Source organism: Chiroxiphia lanceolata, chromosome 19 (assembly GCF_009829145.1).
Source record: "Chiroxiphia lanceolata isolate bChiLan1 chromosome 19, bChiLan1.pri, whole genome shotgun sequence".
Classification (NCBI taxonomy): domain Eukaryota; kingdom Metazoa; phylum Chordata; class Aves; order Passeriformes; family Pipridae; genus Chiroxiphia; species Chiroxiphia lanceolata.
Window position 1 is genome coordinate 12495046 of NC_045655.1, and position 17891 is coordinate 12512936.

A 17891-nucleotide genomic window follows, 5' to 3' on the forward strand; every position below is an offset into this window, starting at 1 on the left:
GCGTTAAATGGCAGTCCAGGAGAGCCTACACCTCTGTGCCTCGAATTTCATGCAGATTTCATGAACCAACGCCCACTTTGTCGCCTGAGCCCTAGGTACTTGTTTGTCTCTTAAAATCTGATGTGTAGTTTTGCTAAAGATGAGCAGAGTTTGGTCTTTGATTTAATTTTCTTAATATTGCAGATGAAGCAGAAACCTTTCATCCTTTTACTTCTATATTTCTGCTTGCTTACAGAAGTGTTTTCTGTCTTGATCTAAAATATCTTGCTTCTTAAATATTAAGTCTACCTCTCTTTAACCCCTTCCTAGAAAGACGAATTGCACATCTCTCCTTTGTTGATGTCTCTGAAGTAAAACTGTGTTTGTGAAAACTAGAAATGCTTGAGCCCATGTAGAGATACCAGAACTGATGGCTGAAGAGTGCTGTGATGCCATCCCAGGGTGACCTGGGAATGATGTGAGGTGTGCTTTCTGTAGGGCAGCTGTATGGAATTGAATGCCTTCAGCAAGGTTGGGTATGTCTGGAAAGCAGCGTAAAATTAAGCACGGGAGCCATTCAGTTAATAACTTACTCCTCATTATTGTGCACTATGAGTTTCACGTTCTGGATTCTCAGTGACCAGTTCTTTCCTTGCTCCTTCACTGCACACATCATTCCTGTGGCTGCTTTCGTCTTCAGAGACCCCCTTCCTTGTTTCTGCCTCTTTGGTACCTTGTAGAGTTAGAGGTTTGAATTCTTCTCTGGTTCTGATCCAGCCAGGATCGAATAGTGAAAAACTATAAATAGAAGTAAAGGATGCCTGGGGAGCTTCAAAGGGAGCTCAGTCCAGGAGGAATTTAGCAAGACTGTGGATGTTTTCTTGTTGATGTAGAGACTCCACCTTGGTTGACTTCTTTGTGGTTGCAGTTCATTCTTGATGAGTTCTGAATTGTTTAGGAGCAGAAACCAGACCCTGGAAGGACTCTGGAGCAGTTATGAACTGCACAAGTAACAGAAAGAGGCCTTGCCAACCCAGTGGTGAATATTTTGGTATATTAGAAACATGTTTGGGTCCGTCTAATCAGTGTTATTTCACATTTTAGAATAGACCCTGAGCTTGGAAAACTAAACAGTGGGCTGGGTGACTTGTCCAGTCTCACGTGTTGCTTGTGAGACTGGACAAGTCACCCAGCCCACTGTTTAGTGGGCTGTGAGAGTTGCACTCTCACCTATGAGCGATTTGTAAAGGAGGAGTTTCTGTTGTACCTGGGAGGGGAGGGAGCAGTGTCAGGGTTTGTGGTGGTATCCTTCACCAGTCTTGTTGCCCGTGCTTCTCTGCACGCTGGCTGGAGGGGCAGAACTCCCTCCATCATTTCACTGACTTCACAGCCTGACGTGGAGCCGTGGTGTTGGGCACGGGCTGAGTGCTGGTGGTTGAAGGACTCTGAGGAACTGATGTCTTTCTCAGAATCGTAGTCCAGTTCAAACCACTCGGAGGCACTTCTGGAGCCAGCCGCCCTTCCAGTCTGAAAACAGCTTTGGGAGCAGCTGCAGATTCTGTTGGGGGGGTTCTGTCCTTGTGTTAAACAGCATGTGATTTTGACGGCTGCTTTCAAGCCCTTTGATCTCTGGTGCTTTTGCTGCTGATTGATTACATTTTGTTCCCTCCTCCATTCCTGCCATCCTCTGCTCTCCTTACTCTCAGCAGCAACAGCCAAGCAGGGCAAGCCACATGGCATCTGCTTTTTGTCCCTTTTCAGTCCCGAGGAAAAAACCCAAAACAAAACAAATTATTTTTAAACATCAAAGGTCCATTTTTATAAAGGAATCTTCCCATTAATGCTTGCCTGTGTGTGGTTTTTGAAGCTGAAGAGAGAGGCTGGATAAAATCTGTGCCGGCGTCCCTTCGTTTCTTGGGCTAAAGATGGTTTACAGACAGCTGCGTGCTGACTTTGATGTCAGAACGTTAATTATTAGAAAGTAACTTTACACCAGATTCCCCACGAGATTAGGGCTCCCAGAGGTGGTGGGGAGGAAGCGGGTCGCTGGGGAGAGCTTGCTGCTGTGGAAAGCACTATAGCCACTACTTCACCCAAAATGAAATAAAAGTTTTCCTCAGCTTACCTGCTTCCTTGGGTCCAGAGTGGTGACTACAGAGTGAATTGCATTCTCCCTGACACCTGGTTTTGTCGTGTAGACTGCACTTACATAGACGCTGCTGTGAACGTGTGGTTTCAGCCTCACCGTGGAAAGGGTGAGGTAGCTTTGGTAGAAGTACAGACTTTGGAGAAGGAAGTTGCCAAACTTTAACACAGCATCTTTGGCTCTTGGAAGAGATCTCTGACAGAAATAGGACATCAAAGCGCACAGCTTGCTTTCTTCCAGGTTACATAATGGAAGATAGAACATCCATGTGGTGGCCATTTATTGTTACAGGAAATGCTCACCTTTCGTTACAGTTGCAGAAAACATTGGCTTTGCAGTGGGCTGGGAAGTGGCTTGGTGTTCGCGGAGCCTCTTCTGTACTCGTTGTGGGAAGTTAGTTTTTGGATTCTGTCTGCACTTCAGGACTTCTGGAGCCCGCAGCAAGGAAGAGGAGTGAACACTTAGGACTGGAATATGTCTGCCCTCTGCCATGTCATGATTCTCTGTGCCTTGGTGGCAGTCTTTAGCTGTCACCATGGTTTGAACAGGGGTTGGCCTTTTCCCTGTGGAAACTTGCTGCTGTTGGGATTTGCTAAAGTGCTTGTTAGAGCCATTACTAAACAGTAACTTTAGGATTTGTTAATGGAGGTTTTGGGAGTTCTCTCCATCATATCCCAGCACCCTTCACAACGTGCCATAGGATACACCTCCTCAGTCTTTTGAGTTTGGGGTTTTTTTGGGAAGAAGTCCAGTTTCAGGAGGTGTTTAGAACGAAATGAAACTTGAACCTGTTTAAGGAGATTAAAGTATACCTGGTTATTGGGGAGGCCTGATTAATTCTCTGACCTCTGATGTAGATGTGCCCTCACTGGATCATGGGACAGCACCCCTCCTTCCTAGAGGGTGGTCCTGGGCGCTTGGGGTCCCTTCTGCAGCACTGGGCACCTCCCCCTCCCTGGGCCCCGGGAAAGCTGCAATCAGGCTCCTTCACCCGCTGGTTAGGGCTGACCCTGCTCAACTTTCTAAAAGTAGCCAAGGGTCCCACCCACACAACCTCGCTCTTTTAATTTCTCAAATTACCCTTTAGTGCCCACAAGTAGAGTGAACATTGCCTTGTAATTTGTGTTGTGCTTTTGACAATTGAGAAGACTCCTGTTCCCAAGGGGCCTGGGGGAAGGGAGACTGGATGGAGGGAGGAGTGTTAATTAGGATTGGAAAGAGTGTATGAGGGAATGAAGGGAGAAGAAATGGGCAGTGGGTTCATTCACAGAGCCTACAGCCGTGTTAGGCTGACAGCTGACTGGGAAGAAATGCTGAATTAACTACCAAAGTTTTTGTTCCTACGGGCCTCTTCAGCCACGGGCTGTGTCCTCCCTTCATCTCCTGTAGCCCTCAGTGTGCTGTTCTGTATGTTTGTGCCTTTAAACCGTTTTGGAATTTAGAAAGCTTGACTTGTGTGAGAGCCAGGAGGTGTAACTGCCTCTTGTGTGCTTGACTCTGGTCATGTTTTGTATTCACACACAGCCACAGCTGCTGCTTTGGGCGTAAGAGAGAGCAGCGAGCACATAACCTTTCCTGGAGAGGGATCCATAATGTCCTGCTGCCTGCAGAGATGGCAAATAGGACACCTTGGTCTAAGTGGCTGGGGCTTTGATTTAGGTTTTTTTGGTGTTGTGGGTCTTGGTGTTGGCTTTTTTTTTATTTTGTTTTGTTTTTTTCATAACTGCAGCCACAGGCCTAGGCCAGGCCATAGTTTTGCTGGAAGGTTTGCCATCGTGACGCCCAGCTCTAGGCTCTGGAGGCCAGGGGAGCAGGCAGCCAGGCTGCCTGTGCCCTGCTGGGCAGGGGAGAGGGGTGTCTGTGCAGCATGGATCCTCTGGGCTGGAGGGAAAGTTGCCAGTATTAAGTACCTTTATTGCAGCTGATGCCTACAGAGAACTGCTCCCCTCTCATCTGTGTGCTCTGGCTGCACCAAAGGCTGATCTCAGTGCAAAGTACTTTGTAAGTGCAAAACAAAAAGAATTTTCACTGTTTAAGGGACCCTTCTGCACAGCAGACACCAGGGTAAAAATTTGAAAGGTGTGCAATGGATCCATGCAGTGGTTTAGTTCAGAGAGCTGAACAGATCAAAAACTATCTTACCAAAGCAAAGGATTGTTCCCTAGAGTAAGGAGAAAAGGAGTGGGCCCTGGCTGTTGGCTCTGTGGCAAGAGAATGTGAAGCAAAGAGAACACAAGACACAATGCAAGCCAGGAGTGCGTGGTGGATGGAAAAGCTTCCAAGGGCACTATAGTCTGTAGAATGAAGGATAACACCTGTGTAAGTTGTGTGCTGCCTGTAGAGTGGCAAGGAAATGGTTACAGACTGAAAGAGGTTTGGAGTAGAGCAGAGGGGTCAGGTAGGGTTTTGGGATAGTCATTTCTGAGTGCTTGTAACTTGCTAAAGTGTGGTTCGGCCACAAAGTACCGTTGTATTGTAGGTGAAGAGGCACTCCCTGAAAAGGAGTTCTCTCTCCTTACCTTAGGTGACTGCTGAGGTTATTATCCTGAGTTTCCTGTACTGACAGTGGAGAGCAGCCAGCTACTCACCTGGCAATAGAGATCCCTGCTGCTGTTGGGAGGGGGTTCGTGCCTGAAGCTGTATCAGCTGTAAAGAATGACAACACTGACAACCTCTCTATGTCTGATCTGAGTGCCAGGAATTCCACACTAGTGATTGTATTTCAGTTTGCAAATACAGTCCTGTTACTCTTTTTCAGGAACCTTATAGGATAAGCAAAACAGTGCATTTTAAACTAATTGAAGCTAATTTTTATTCTGTAGCTTGTAGAACGAGAGCCCCTTGTGTGTCACTTAGACCTACTGGAACAACTTCCTGATGGCCCAGAAGAGCTTCCTGATGAATTCTTTGAAGTCACAGTGGATGATGTACGGAAGCGTTTGGCACAGCTGCAGAGTGAGAGGCAAGTTCCCTTTCTGTTGTGAGTGAGATTGTGCTGTGTCCTGTCGTTGAGCAGAGCAACAGTGACCAGCAGAGCTTGTTGCATTTTTGGCCAGTAAGAAAGACCCTGTATTTTAGGTAGCAGAATTAACCATTTATTAGACCTCATCAGGAGACCAACTTTGAGACATTACCTAAAAAGAAATAAAGCAAAATCGGACTTAGCCACAAGTCAAGACCTGAAAATGTTTGGAACAGAAACATACACACAGAGGAAGTATAGGAAGCTGACTAACTATGTATCTCACTGTTCAAGTAGCTTGCTTTCAAATATTCATGGTTTTACTTATTGAACTCCAGTTCGATAAAAACTCAGATTAAGATAAACTGGCCTTCCAGTCACAGCAGCATTTTGCCATCTGTATGTTCCTTAAAGAAATTAATTTCAGGAATGTATTTAAAGTGGGTCATAGCATTCCTTTAAACATTACAATAATTCTCCAAGACTTTGAACAGTCTTCTTTACACTGTAACCTGGTCTGAGTTGAACTCTTTACTTGGAGCTGACATTTTTTCCCACAGGCCACTGAAATCCACATGAGTATATAGATTGACCTGAAAATTGCTCTGCTGCTTGTGGGTCTGGAGTATTTAGTGGTACAAATTTAGAGTCAATTTGGTTGGGGGTTACTGGAATACAGGCCCCTCAAAAAAGACCTAATCTTCAAATGTGCTGATGCTTGTAATCCCTTTTCCCCTTACAGCCAGCGATAAAAATAAAGGCAAGTTACACACTGGTTATTCAGAATTAAGTGCAAAGAGAAGGGACTGAAGCTGAACATGGGATCTGTTGGGTCTAAGCTGATTTCATTACTTAGGGGAAAATACGTAATTATTTTCTTAAAGTTAGTTTCATCTTAAATGCAGGTAGACTTTTATTTTGCACCCACTATTTCTTTTAGCACACCAGTCTACGTGCCAGTTCTTGAAGGATCTTCTTGAATGAAACTTCTCATTTTTATTTTGTTTCCCTGTTGCTAAGTAATGCTTATTAATTTCTTGTCCCAGTATTGTTTTTTTAACTTCAGTAGCTCTTCTCCCTCCCTGGAATAATCATGTCCAACCTTAGTCTCTACTTTATTGGATTAATCTCTTCTCGAGTAGTCTAAACAAACTTTCCCCTCCTCTTCTTAAGATCTTTTCTGGCAGCTGTTGTGGTGAACTTATTTTCAAACTTGTACAATAAAAGTAATTTTATATGGTATTGATGCTGATGCTCAATAGTTTCATATGTGAGATTTTGGGATAAGAACCACAGGAGATGGGGAAAATGCTATGAGAGATGCATGGAACAGTTGAGCAGTTCTCATCAGCCCTGCTTGGACCTTAAGGATACTGTCTTAATAAAGTAAAAATACGTCATAAAATTACAGAAGTGACATCTTGTCTTCTTCCCATGTCTCTAGGAAACGCCTGGAAGAGGCTCCACTAATGACAAAGTCTTTGAGGGAATCTCAGCTGAAGGAGAAGTTGGAGCGTTACCCAAAGGTAATATATGTTCTTTTTCCCTCTCTGGCTAGTCCAGACTTGAAGTTTGAGTAACTTTGGGATTCAGTTGTGATCAACAGGCTCTTAAGCTCTGCTTATAGGAAGACTTTTCAAATTCCTGTCCCTGTTAATTGTTTGTGGGACTTGCATAACAGTTGTGCCCTGTGGAGTCAGCTATCCTGTAATCACATGGTTGAGTGACAGGCAGTATAACTCCTTCTGTTCTGTTCCAGATGTTTCAAAATCTTTCTGTTGCGCACACAACAGTCTGTATGACTGACTTTTCCTACCTGCCTCTCCTCTGTAGACATTTTGTTAGGGTCTCATTGAAAGTCAAATGATTTGATGTTACAAGTGGATTTATTTTACTCTGTAAATATGATCCTAATGCAGTGCTCAAGTTAAGTGCTTTCTGACCAATGCTGAAAATAGAATGGTCTGAGTTACTTCAGAGGTATGGCAAGAGGATTCCTGCTGCTGTGGACACTTCAGAATGCTGGTACACTGTCTGTCCCTGTCCAAGAGGGACTGTCTGTGTTGTTTATGCATTGTTTAGCACAGGGAGCTCCTGATGTCTGAGTGCTGCTTCATCATACACTTTGATAGATGAGCTCTCTTGCCCCCTCTGAAAGCCAGACAGCCCCTGTTCCCTGAGAAGCTGCACAGCACTGTTAGCCATTCAAAAAAACCACCAAACCCAGAACCACCAACTTGCAGATTCTAAGGCAAGGACAGGTGTTACAGAGCAGCGATAAACCACTGACCCAATGTGCTTTGCCTCTGGTTCAGGTGGTGCTGAGAGTTCATTTTCCAGACCGCCACGTCCTGCAGGGCTTCTTCCATCCCAGTGAAACCGGTAAGACCGATCACCCCCTCAGCCCGTGCAGGTGCAGCTCATGGCTCTCACCATGACAGGAGAGAGGGCCTTGGACAGGTATTTCTGCTGTCCAGGGAAGTAAAACAGCTCTGAAAAAGCAGCAGTAGGCAGTTACACTGTCCTTGCAGGGCCCCTGAATGGAATAAGAGCGTTTGGGCTAATTCACTTAGCTAAGGGCTACTTGATGGAGACTGTCAGGCTGCTTGATGACAAAATATTTGTGCTTAGGAAGCCGTCCCACTTGCTATCCACCTTGTTTGTGTCCAAATGATGTGTTTTGGGATGCATTTCCACACTTCCTCTGTGTTAATGTTTTGGGGGAAAAACAACACCCCCTTCCCCAGTCCAAAACAAGCCCTAAAAAGCGGAAAGAAGAAAAAGAAGCTTTAGCTACTATACTAAGAGGGGATGAACCTTTCTGGCTCTGTCAGTTCACAAAAGACAATCAGGCCATGCACCAAGTAGCTCTTACTGTTATTACTGGAGATCTTATTCTCAACTGGCAGCCATGGTTACCTGCACAAGTTTTTTGATAATTTTCTGTGGAACATGAAGTAATAAGTAGTTACCAGTCTCACTTGGCTGCTCTCTGTAGCTGCTGTTGGATTTTCCAGATTTTGATAAGGGACCAGCAGGTCCAAGTGGTTTAGTTGGTGGGTTGGTTTGTTTGCTTGTTTTTTCTACAAGAGATTTGTAATAGCAACAGTGTACTTTGGAGGAAAAGTCAATCTCCATACATTATAGAGGGCAGTTCTGCAGTTACAGATCAGCCTTTTTGCCCAATATTTGAAGAAACAAGTGTAATTCAGCAAACCTCTCTCTCCTTTTTCCACAGTTGGCATTTTGAGAGACTTTGTAAGAAGCCACCTTGCCGATGCAGAGTTGCCATTTTACTTGTGTGAGTGCTATTGGTAATATTTGGCCTTACTTTACAAAGCCTGTTCCTAGCTGTGGTATGTGTGGGATCTGTTGATGCCTGAGATATGACTGGGGGAGGAATGCCTTCCCTAAACACAGCCTCACAGTGCAAAGAAGGTATAAGCTACTCCCTTAGCCATGTTATGCTTCTGCCTACGAAGCAGCCTCTGTGGGCATATGAACATGTCACCCCTTCAGGGAGTGGGGATCCTTTCCATGCCTGCTGTATTTGCTGTTCTGGTTGCTGGGTGGTCCTGCTTTGTAACTTGTTTTTTAACTTCAGTTGTTGCACCTCCCAGAATCATCTTGAACGATGAAAGTCTGACACTGTTTGAGGTAAGGACTCACACGTGTGCTCTGTGATTCTCTCTGGCTTGTCCTCCCCTTAACCCTGCCGTAGGCTGTAGTTACTTTCAAAAGAAGCTGTGTAATGCTGTCATCCCTGTAGGCTTCTGCTCAGCCAAGGCTAATGGAACAGGTGTTTTGGAGCACAAACTCTTCACCAGAAGAGGTCCACCTTGTGCAGCAATAGGCACGGGCACATTGGGGCAGGGGTGGGGGAGTCGCATTGTTTTGTACACACACTCTGTACCACGCGGAGTCGGAGCTGTTTTTAACCTGGAATTGGTGTTGCAAGAGCTTAGCTGTTTGCTCTATCTGTAGCTGGGCTAGGAGAGTAAGAGATGTGAGACTGGATGTGGAAAGGGAACTATTTTCGATTTCTACAGCAGGAGCTAGAGGCCACAGTAGACAAAAATCTGACCTTTTTGAAATCACTATGTGAGAATTTATTTCAAGTCAGTGTGTACATTGAGGAATATATGGCCTCTGTGTGTAATTTTTCTCAAGGGCTGAAATACAGGTTTTCAAATTCAGATTCCTGGAGATTTTTTACAAGTGTCAGATAAATTGGCCTTGAAGTCTCTGGCCGGAGACTCTTGGCTGTGTAAATCACAGGTGTTAAGAGAGTGATCGAGTGATTTTGCCAGTGACTTTGCCCCAGACTCACCCTGTTTAAAATGTTCTGTCATTCAAAATTCCATAGACCTTTCAGACTGATGCATCAGAGATCCTGCAGAATAAAGGCTCATGCAGTTGCAGTGAGAATTCTTGCTTGATGCCCCCGAGGGAGCAGAAGGACTGGGGTGGGGAGAGGGATAGAGAAAGAGACTTTTCAGGCAGCATGGTGAATTAGGTAGGGATTAGCCTCTGAAGTTGTTTGCAGTGGAGCTTTCCAAGTTCCACAACTTCCTGACCAGGCCATGTGGAAGAGATACACGTGTAGCTGCTTTTAGAGGATTGAATGTTCAGGCCTGTATCTGCCTCCTGTTCACCCAGCCCCTGGTGCTGGCTGTGGGTGCCTTGTTAGCTTTGATCTGTCTTCTAAAAAGTTCGAAATCCTCTGCTTATTTACCCCTTCCCTGCCTCCCCCACCCTGCAGTACTGTTCTTTTATTTTCTCCTTCTCAATGCACATCTCATGTTTCTCTGGATGTCTTCTGAAACATGACTTGTGCAGTGAAACACCACAGGAATAATTACACCTTCTTGTCTTTGAAAAAAGAAACTTTATGGCAGGAATTTTATTTAATTTGCTGTGTTAAAGCCTTTGTTCCGTACCTGGCACCATTACTGGTGCTTGTTATATATGTGGCAATTTCCCAGTTTCTTAATTGTGACATGTACCGTGGAATTCATTCCTTGTGGCAGCTCCCTGAAACAAAAAATGTGTTAAAGTAGTGCTCTGTAAAGACTTGGAGTTGCCTTACAGCCCAGTCTTAGAGACTTCATTAGAAATCACAACTTGTTGAAGAAGCTGGTTGATTTTAGTGTCAGACATCTCCAGGTGTAGTGACTTTCCTTGGACTGCAGTGCTTGCTGTGGCACATGGCAAAAGTGCGAAGCCTTGACGTTGGTACACAGCTGGGACTGTTAGAGATACTATGCTTGAAAGCTGAAAATTGTTTGCAAATTGCCTGTTTTAAGGAAGGATATTTTCTCATTTCTCATATCCTCTCTCTCAATACGAAAGATGAATAGTGTCCAACTAAGATAAAGGGTATCAAATCCAAAGTTGATTTAAGATACATTTTTATTCATGCCACATACGATCACAGCACAGTCAAACTAATTAGGAAGTGGTTACATGGAGAATTTAAGTATAATTAAAGTAAAAATGGAGTTTTTAAGCACAGCCTTAACTACACAAAATCATTACAATTACTTGCAAAATGTGGAAAGCAAGTAAAATCTCATGCTTAGAATATTATTTAGGGATTGTAACATGACGCTGTGAAGAGATTATTATCACATTAGTTAACAGTTGCATGACTTGGCATTTTTGGCTTACCCAGCTGGCTCAGCATAGGTAAATGTGATGGATGTACAGGGACAATAATTAGAGCGTCATACATGGCTCAGTGAGCTCTTGTGTTGATCGTTACCTTGTGGAGCAAAGTCTTAAGGTGATGAAATCATCAGCTCATTACTGAACAGTAATCACACTAAGACAAAAGTCTCCTTCCCAAAAGCAAAGTATTCAGAACAAAATAGAGAGCATCACTATGTATAGACCCAGGTTTTGGGTGAATAACTTAATGCAGAACTGGTCTTGCATCTTCAAAAGTAAGTGGTGAAGCTGCAGAGGAGGACAGCGAGGATCATCAGAGGTCTGCGATGTCTCCTGTCCAAAGAAAGACTGAGTAGGCTAGAACTGGTCAGTCTGCAAAAGATGTGACTGGAAAAGGAGCAACATGCCAAGGAGAAGCTGGAATGGATTGAGTTCTTGCTCTCTCGTATGAGTGAGTGGCATCAAGGGAGGCAAGCAGGAGTTGGAATAGATGGAAGAAGGCAGTTGTTCATGCGTCAGAAAACTGAAGCGTAGAATTGCTTGTCGTAGGGCACTATATACTAGAAGTATATACTGGTTCGAGAGAAATTTGGACAAGTTCAGGGAAGATATTTAGTGAGACTGTCTTAATATATAGAAACCATCTCAGGAAGCTTCTGAATTGAAAATCATTGCTAGCTAATATTATTAGGGGAAAGTATCACATATATAACCAAGGATACTCTTCTCTGTGCATCTGGTTGTTGTTCACTGTTAGGATACTGGCTGGATTGAACGGACTTGGCTCTGCCTATGGTTCTTCTGTCCTTGGAAGAGCTGTGTTTAATGCCAGTGGACATGTAGACTGTGTCCCTTTCAGGTCATGGTTTGTTATGGAAGGAATGCTTCTATGTGTTTATCAGCGTTTTACTTGGATGAAGTATCAAACAGGAAAGAATCAATTCCTGCTGAGATCTTGTCATGCCATTCTGTTTGGATTGGGTGATTCTGGGTGAAGCTTTGCTCCTGTTGCCGGTGTAAATCCTTTTTCCTCTCTAACTTTCACCATGTCAGTGCAGGCCCTGTGCCATAATGTCTCCTGCTCGGGTAGGCTTTCCCTTCTGCTGGAATCCGGGTGCCTGGCAGGGGCTGAAGGGCCTTTCTTCTCTGGGTGGAAATGAGTGCAGAAATCACTCTGGCTGTTGTGTCCGTGCCCACTGTGTCACTGTTGGATGCCCTGTTTAGAGGTGTCTGCTCCCAGTTGGGCTGCACTGCCTGAGCCTCAGGGCTCTTGTTAAAAAAATCCCCGGCCTGGACCAGGAGAGAGAGAGGGGATGTTTGTGGTACTGGGGCAGTGCTGGGGATGGGGACCTGCGCACTGCTTTTCACCTGATGTTACGGCCTTCCAAGCTGAGAAATCTTCAGTGTGGGAAGAGGTTTGCATGGGCCAGAGTCCCCGCAGGGCTGAGGACTGCAGAGAAGCCTGCGGGGCCTGGCCTTGCCCCAGATGGGGTTGGGCTCTCTGCAGAGGGGTTTGGTGGAGACCTTTCCCCTTTCAGGCATCCTGTGATCCATGGAAGGGAAACGTTTTGAACTTTAGTCAGAGCTCCCCTTCTGTTCCCTGATCTGGAAGGAGGGAGATGAAAAGAAAAAGCTGCTCTGTAAAGAGAGTAGGCAGGTGCTTTGTAAAATATGTGGCTTTGGGGCTGGGAGAAAAGGAGCTTTTGCTCTAAGGTAACCTGACAGTACCCAGCACCCCTGTACTGAGAAAGCTTGTTCTGGAATAACAGTGCTGTGGTATATAGGGTGTGAACGTGAATGAAGTGCTGTGGAGTGTGCAGTTCTTCCAGACATCACAGGGAAAGGGGAGCCATGAGTAAAGTCATGGAACAGCTAATTGCTCAAGCTTTCGTTGTATTTGGAGGATGTGTGAAAGGTTCAGGAGGAAGTTTGTCTTTATCGGTAGCACATCTCTTTAAGGTTGTCAGGTTGTATCATGTAACTGCCAAAATTTGCTGCTTTTCCCTCAAGTGCTGTGTGTGGGATACTTGGCACCTAATGTGGTTCCCTTGCAGAGATGCCTGCGCATAACCTGACTCTTGGTTTTTCCAAAACGGGTACTACCATGGTGTATCTTGCCATTCTGGATTTTTTTTCATCATTTAATTTTCACATTATCCCAGGTCCTAAGTTAGCAGTGGGCTATCCTCCACTCTGCAGACTACCTTGGTACTGTCTGTAGTGAAGAGTGGATGGTGTCTGAGGCAGTAACGTGAGCACATTTGAGCATTCAGATACTTATAAATTACTGAAGTTTGCGCCAAAGCCAGTAACAGGAGTGACTGCAGATGGCGGAGTACTGTATTATCAATACTTCTGCTCTCTCCACCCTCTTGTTCCATTCAAGCTGATAAGATTGGCACCATATTCATTAAATTTGATCACTTACAGCGAAGGGAGAACCTTTACGCTGGAAGCAAAACCAAGAAGAAAGACAAATGTTGTCGACTTGTTTGCCAAGATACTTGGATTCAAAGAACTGTCTGAAGTGAATTCTCCCAAAATCTGTGTGTATTTACAGTATAGTGAACACACAGATTGGCAGCAACATGAAGTTTTTGGAACCCATAAAGACTTCAAGGCATTGCTTTGATTTTTTTGTTGTTGCTGTTTTTGCTGGCCGCCTTCTTCTCATGTCCCTTGAAGTGTTTTATAATATTCTGCTCTCCAGAGCTGATCAACCACAGGCTTCCCTGTTGTAGCACTTGGCTTTGCATGCCTTATAGCTCTAGTGCCTTGTTTGTGTTTTTCTAGGCTGTCTGAGCTTTTCAAAGTTGCTTCTTAGCTTCTTTCTCCTCCCAGAAACAGGCACTTGTGTAGTGCGTATCTGGGGTGGGTTAGTGGAAAAAAATCATTGATTGCTGAGTTAATACTAGGAAAGAATTAGCAGAAAGTAGGAGTACCGGCCACTGGAAAAGTCCAGGCAGCAGAGAGGGCAGGAGGCCATCTTCTGTCTTCAGAGGAGCTAAAGGAATCCACAGGCTTCCACATAAATATTTAGGTCTTCTAATCAGATCTTAGAGTGCACCGAATGTTTCCTCTGGCGCGTACCACGAGGCAGAAATCCAGACGAGCTGTTTGTTCCTTTCTTTGCCTTTGGTTCTGTTTCCATATCCTATTTGTTAATGCCACTTTGGGCAGTACATCTGGCATGCCTGTTCAGTGAAGCCAGCTACGGTCAGCGTGAAGCCTTCTCTATTGGCAAAAATCTGAAGGAATTTCAGAAAAAATTACTTCATCAGAGTTAAGTCTGTTAGAGGCACTTCCAGTGGCAGGCCTTGTGGTTATTGCACTCACTAGCAAAGAGAATTGCAATTAATACTGAAATCCATCCAGCACAGAGGATGGCATTCACCTAAAAGTCTTAGCCCTTTACTTCTCCATTCAGGATTTTCTCATCTGACTGCATTTCCTAGCAATCTCACCTCCTGTTTGTGGTGAGGCCTGTTACCCATGCTCGCAGAGGCTGTCCATGCTTGCCTCATGATGCTTGGCTTCAAGTATGGCAGGGTGCTTTGGTCCTGGTGAGAGCTTCTTTGGACAACTGCATTCAGAGTGGAAATCCTGCCCAAAATGTTCACTGCTGCTGTCAGGTTTGGAGGCCAGATCTTTCTGATCTTGGCTCAGGGGCTCAATGAATACTCTTTATACCTGGATTCCTTATTAGGTAGCCTTCTCAAAACAGTGTTTTCAAATCTTATCTTTGCCTTATGAATTTTAAAGGTCCTCTGTCTTAGCTGGATCAGTCCCACGTCTGTGGTGGCTGCAGGATATCCACCTCCTTCGGCAGTTGCTGTTCACATTGGGCAGCTTTGTTCTCAGGTTATAAACATGAACCACTCGGTCTGCCCCTTTCACCATAGCTGTGGTGTTTATTTCTGTTTCAGTGATGCTGTGCAGTCTTGCTGGGGAACCTTTTGATCCACTGGCTTTCCAGTTGAATTTTCCAAGAGCTAGTTTATGTGTTTGGGGTGTGTGTACTATGCAGTATTTCATGTTGGTAGCTTGGGTTTCTCCTTCCATGCGCGTGTTCCTTTGAAGTGCTTATTTTCTTATTCATCTTCTAACATCAAACTAACAGCAGACCTGTGGCAGATCCTCTCAGATCATGTAACGGAAAGAATGCTGCTCCTTCTGGCAGCTGCGAGTTCCCTTTGACAGCAGCCCCTGCCTGGTCTGACAGCATTGCTCTGTCAGGGAACAGAACAACTGCTGGGAATAATGTACATCATCTGCAGTGCTCTGTTCTAGGATTTTTTTTTTTTTGCATGTGTATGTCTGTGAAGGAGGAAGTATTCAGCCATTATTTGGGGAGGGTTCTGCCTGAAATATTTTCTGTGTTCTAGAGAACAAGTTACTAAAACACGCAGTAAAACAAAGCAGAAATGTTTCTCTGCTGTATCACAGCTGGATTCACCCGGAACGTTGTTCTAGTGTGGATATTTTTATCGTGGAATGCGAGATGCAGCAGCCTCGTTGTGCCAGGATGCCGTGCTGTCACAAACCACGCTCACCACCGCAGCGTCCAAGTAACTGTTCGCTTCCTCTCTTGAGTAAAACTGGAGTTACTCAGCTGCATAGTTTCAGACTAAATGTGGCTTTATGAGTAACAGGCTGGTCTTCTGATCTCTGAAATGGAAAGCATTCATTTAAACTTTTGCAACTGTAACTAAGCAAATGGATGAAGCTGTGTTAGATCTTTTTAAAATCTGAGAAGTTGGTCATTTGGAATGATACTTCCTAAATGGGAAGAGCAATAGGCAGGACATTGACCTCCTTCTCTCCTTGCCTCACTGACTTTCTAATCCCTTCAGAAGAAGCTGTCCTGTGATTATGGCCTTGGATGGGGCTCTAGAGACTCTCATACTTAATTCTTATTTTGTCTACTGCCATCCTGTGTGACCTTGAATAAGTTATTTAATGTCATTAGGTCTCAGTTTTTCATCTGTCCAAAAAAAGCCAAACCAAACCAAAAAAAACCTAAAACCAACCCACAAGCACAAAGCATTTTTATTTACATTGCACGTTGCTGTACAATTGCATCTGTATTGCATCTATACAATTGCACAGTGGAACACCATTTTCAGTTGGATTTCTGGCTGTTGGTGCATCTGTACAGATCTGTGCAAGATCTGACTGTATCTTGTAAATATGTCTTGCACAGTGTGATTTGAACATTTTAATTCAATAGATAATAGCATCTATTTCCCCAGTCAGAATGGCATTGTTTCTTTGGCTGGAAATCAAAGCAGCAAGGAAAAGAAGTGCTGGGTGTTTGAGTGTAGTAACTGGCTCTTGGCTCAGTCCTGTTGTGGTAATTCTCTGCATATAACTGAAGGGAGCTTTTTGACTTAATTGTTTTGGACAGCCTTTGATTCTTTTACTCAATCTGACGGGCTCAGTGTGATTCTAAGAGTTTTCAAAATCTATTCTGATTCACAGATAATCTTAAAAGAATCCTATGAAGTGAGGTTAAGAACTGGAGAGTTGTTCTTCTAGAAACATTGGCAGATGCATTAGAACAACTGCAAACATTAGAGCAGCCAGTGTGTGATCCTTACATTCTTAGCTGTGTTAGAAAATGTTAGAGGCTTTGACTTTTGGGCTTGCATGTTTTCCTGCATGGCATCTACTAAAGCCTTCTCTTCTTTGTGCCAAGACAGCCCTTGGACAGTGGGATCATTCCATTGGCCTGCTTGTTTTTAATGTAAAATTGCTGCTGATTTAAATACTTTCGTTTTTCAGGAAACTCTGGGACAGCATTATGTCCTGCTAGTGACTGGCTAGAGAATTCATGGGGTGAGAAGTGAGGTGCAGCTGCCTTCTGTACTGAGCTCTCAGGAAGTGCTGGGATTGGTACCTGAAAATTCTGCACAAAGGAAGCTGAACCAAGGGTTCTGTGCATGAGCCAATAGTCTGTTTGAATTGAAGAAAAATAACTTATTGGACGGAAGTTTGGCAAGAGGGGACTCCGTGTTGGCTGACCCCTAGGAAGGGATAGGGATGCAGGGAAAGGAGCCATGGGAAGGAGGTTGCATTCTGTGTACTTGTGGGCTGCTGTCTAGCTCCTCTGAGTTTTTTTCAATTAAGATTTTGAACTGAAACATTTGGACTGATGTTTTGCCAGCAGTGGGAAATGATTGTGGACGTGGATCCTGAAACTGAGAACTATGGTTATTTGACAACCTGTGAGTAAATAGGGTAGAGGTTTATAGTGGGGCACAGTCTGTCTGTGTGTTTGTTCGTTGAGTGTGTGTCTAGCTCTTGGTCTGTGTTTCTCACTCTCTTTCTCTCTTTGTGCCTCACACAGGCCCTGCCATGAATTTTCTCTGACCCCTTGGGGCCATTCCCACATGAGGCTTTGATGTGTGTGCCCAGAGCTTGATTGACAAGGAAGTTTCAGCGGCGGCAGCAGGGAAACTAAGAGAAAAGGGCAGGGCTTTGAACTAAAGGGCTTTGAGCTCTGAGATGCTGTGCTTACTTATCTTCTTCAGAATGTTAATTATTTACCAAGATAATTGGTTGGGAGGTGAAAAAAAGAGAGGGGAGGTTATTAAAAAATTCCAACACTAACACACTACAAAAACCTCATTTTCCAACTTGCAGCTGGCATGAAAAGGATGTTGTGTGTAAAAGGGCTTCAGTGTATGTGTGTTGGGGGGCCCTTTTTAAGGCACCCATTTCCTAAATAGACGAATGCAGCGAAAACATCAAAGCTCTTGTGAGAGTTTTCTCTGAGGTTTCTAAACCATGTCTGGTACTTTTTAATTAAAAAAGTTTATGGAGAGCCGTCTTTGTGACTGGAGCAGGCAACCTTAGGCCCTGTTGATTGAGGAATGAAATGTTAAAAGACCTAATAAATAATTATTTTTGCTAAAATGTCAGTTCAAGGATGTGAAATTTCCTGGATGCTTTAGCAGGAGCTGAAACTTGGAGTAGGCTAATGAATGTCTCCTGCTTCAGTCTCGTGTGATGTTGGCCATGCTGTGTGAGACAGTCTCCCACAGCCTTTGGATTAGCATCAAAAAAATGTGTAATACCACATGCTCATCTGAAGCTTGTAGGCAGGAAGATAGGTGAAGCTGTTTCATTTTA

The 17891-nt window shown here is 44.3% G+C and overlaps 1 protein-coding gene across 1 annotated transcript in view; it reads left to right on the forward strand.

Moving 5' to 3' along the window:
- The window catches only part of ASPSCR1 (ASPSCR1 tether for SLC2A4, UBX domain containing), a 37533-nt gene that overhangs the window by 13629 nt on the left and 6013 nt on the right, over nucleotides 1-17891 (forward strand). The window contains exons 8-12 of the mRNA XM_032707086.1: nucleotides 4948-5087; nucleotides 6532-6613; nucleotides 7403-7469; nucleotides 8326-8388; nucleotides 8692-8744. Of these exons, the coding sequence (XP_032562977.1) occupies nucleotides 4948-5087; nucleotides 6532-6613; nucleotides 7403-7469; nucleotides 8326-8388; nucleotides 8692-8744 (405 nt within the window). The remainder of the gene's footprint in view (nucleotides 1-4947; nucleotides 5088-6531; nucleotides 6614-7402; nucleotides 7470-8325; nucleotides 8389-8691; nucleotides 8745-17891) is intronic.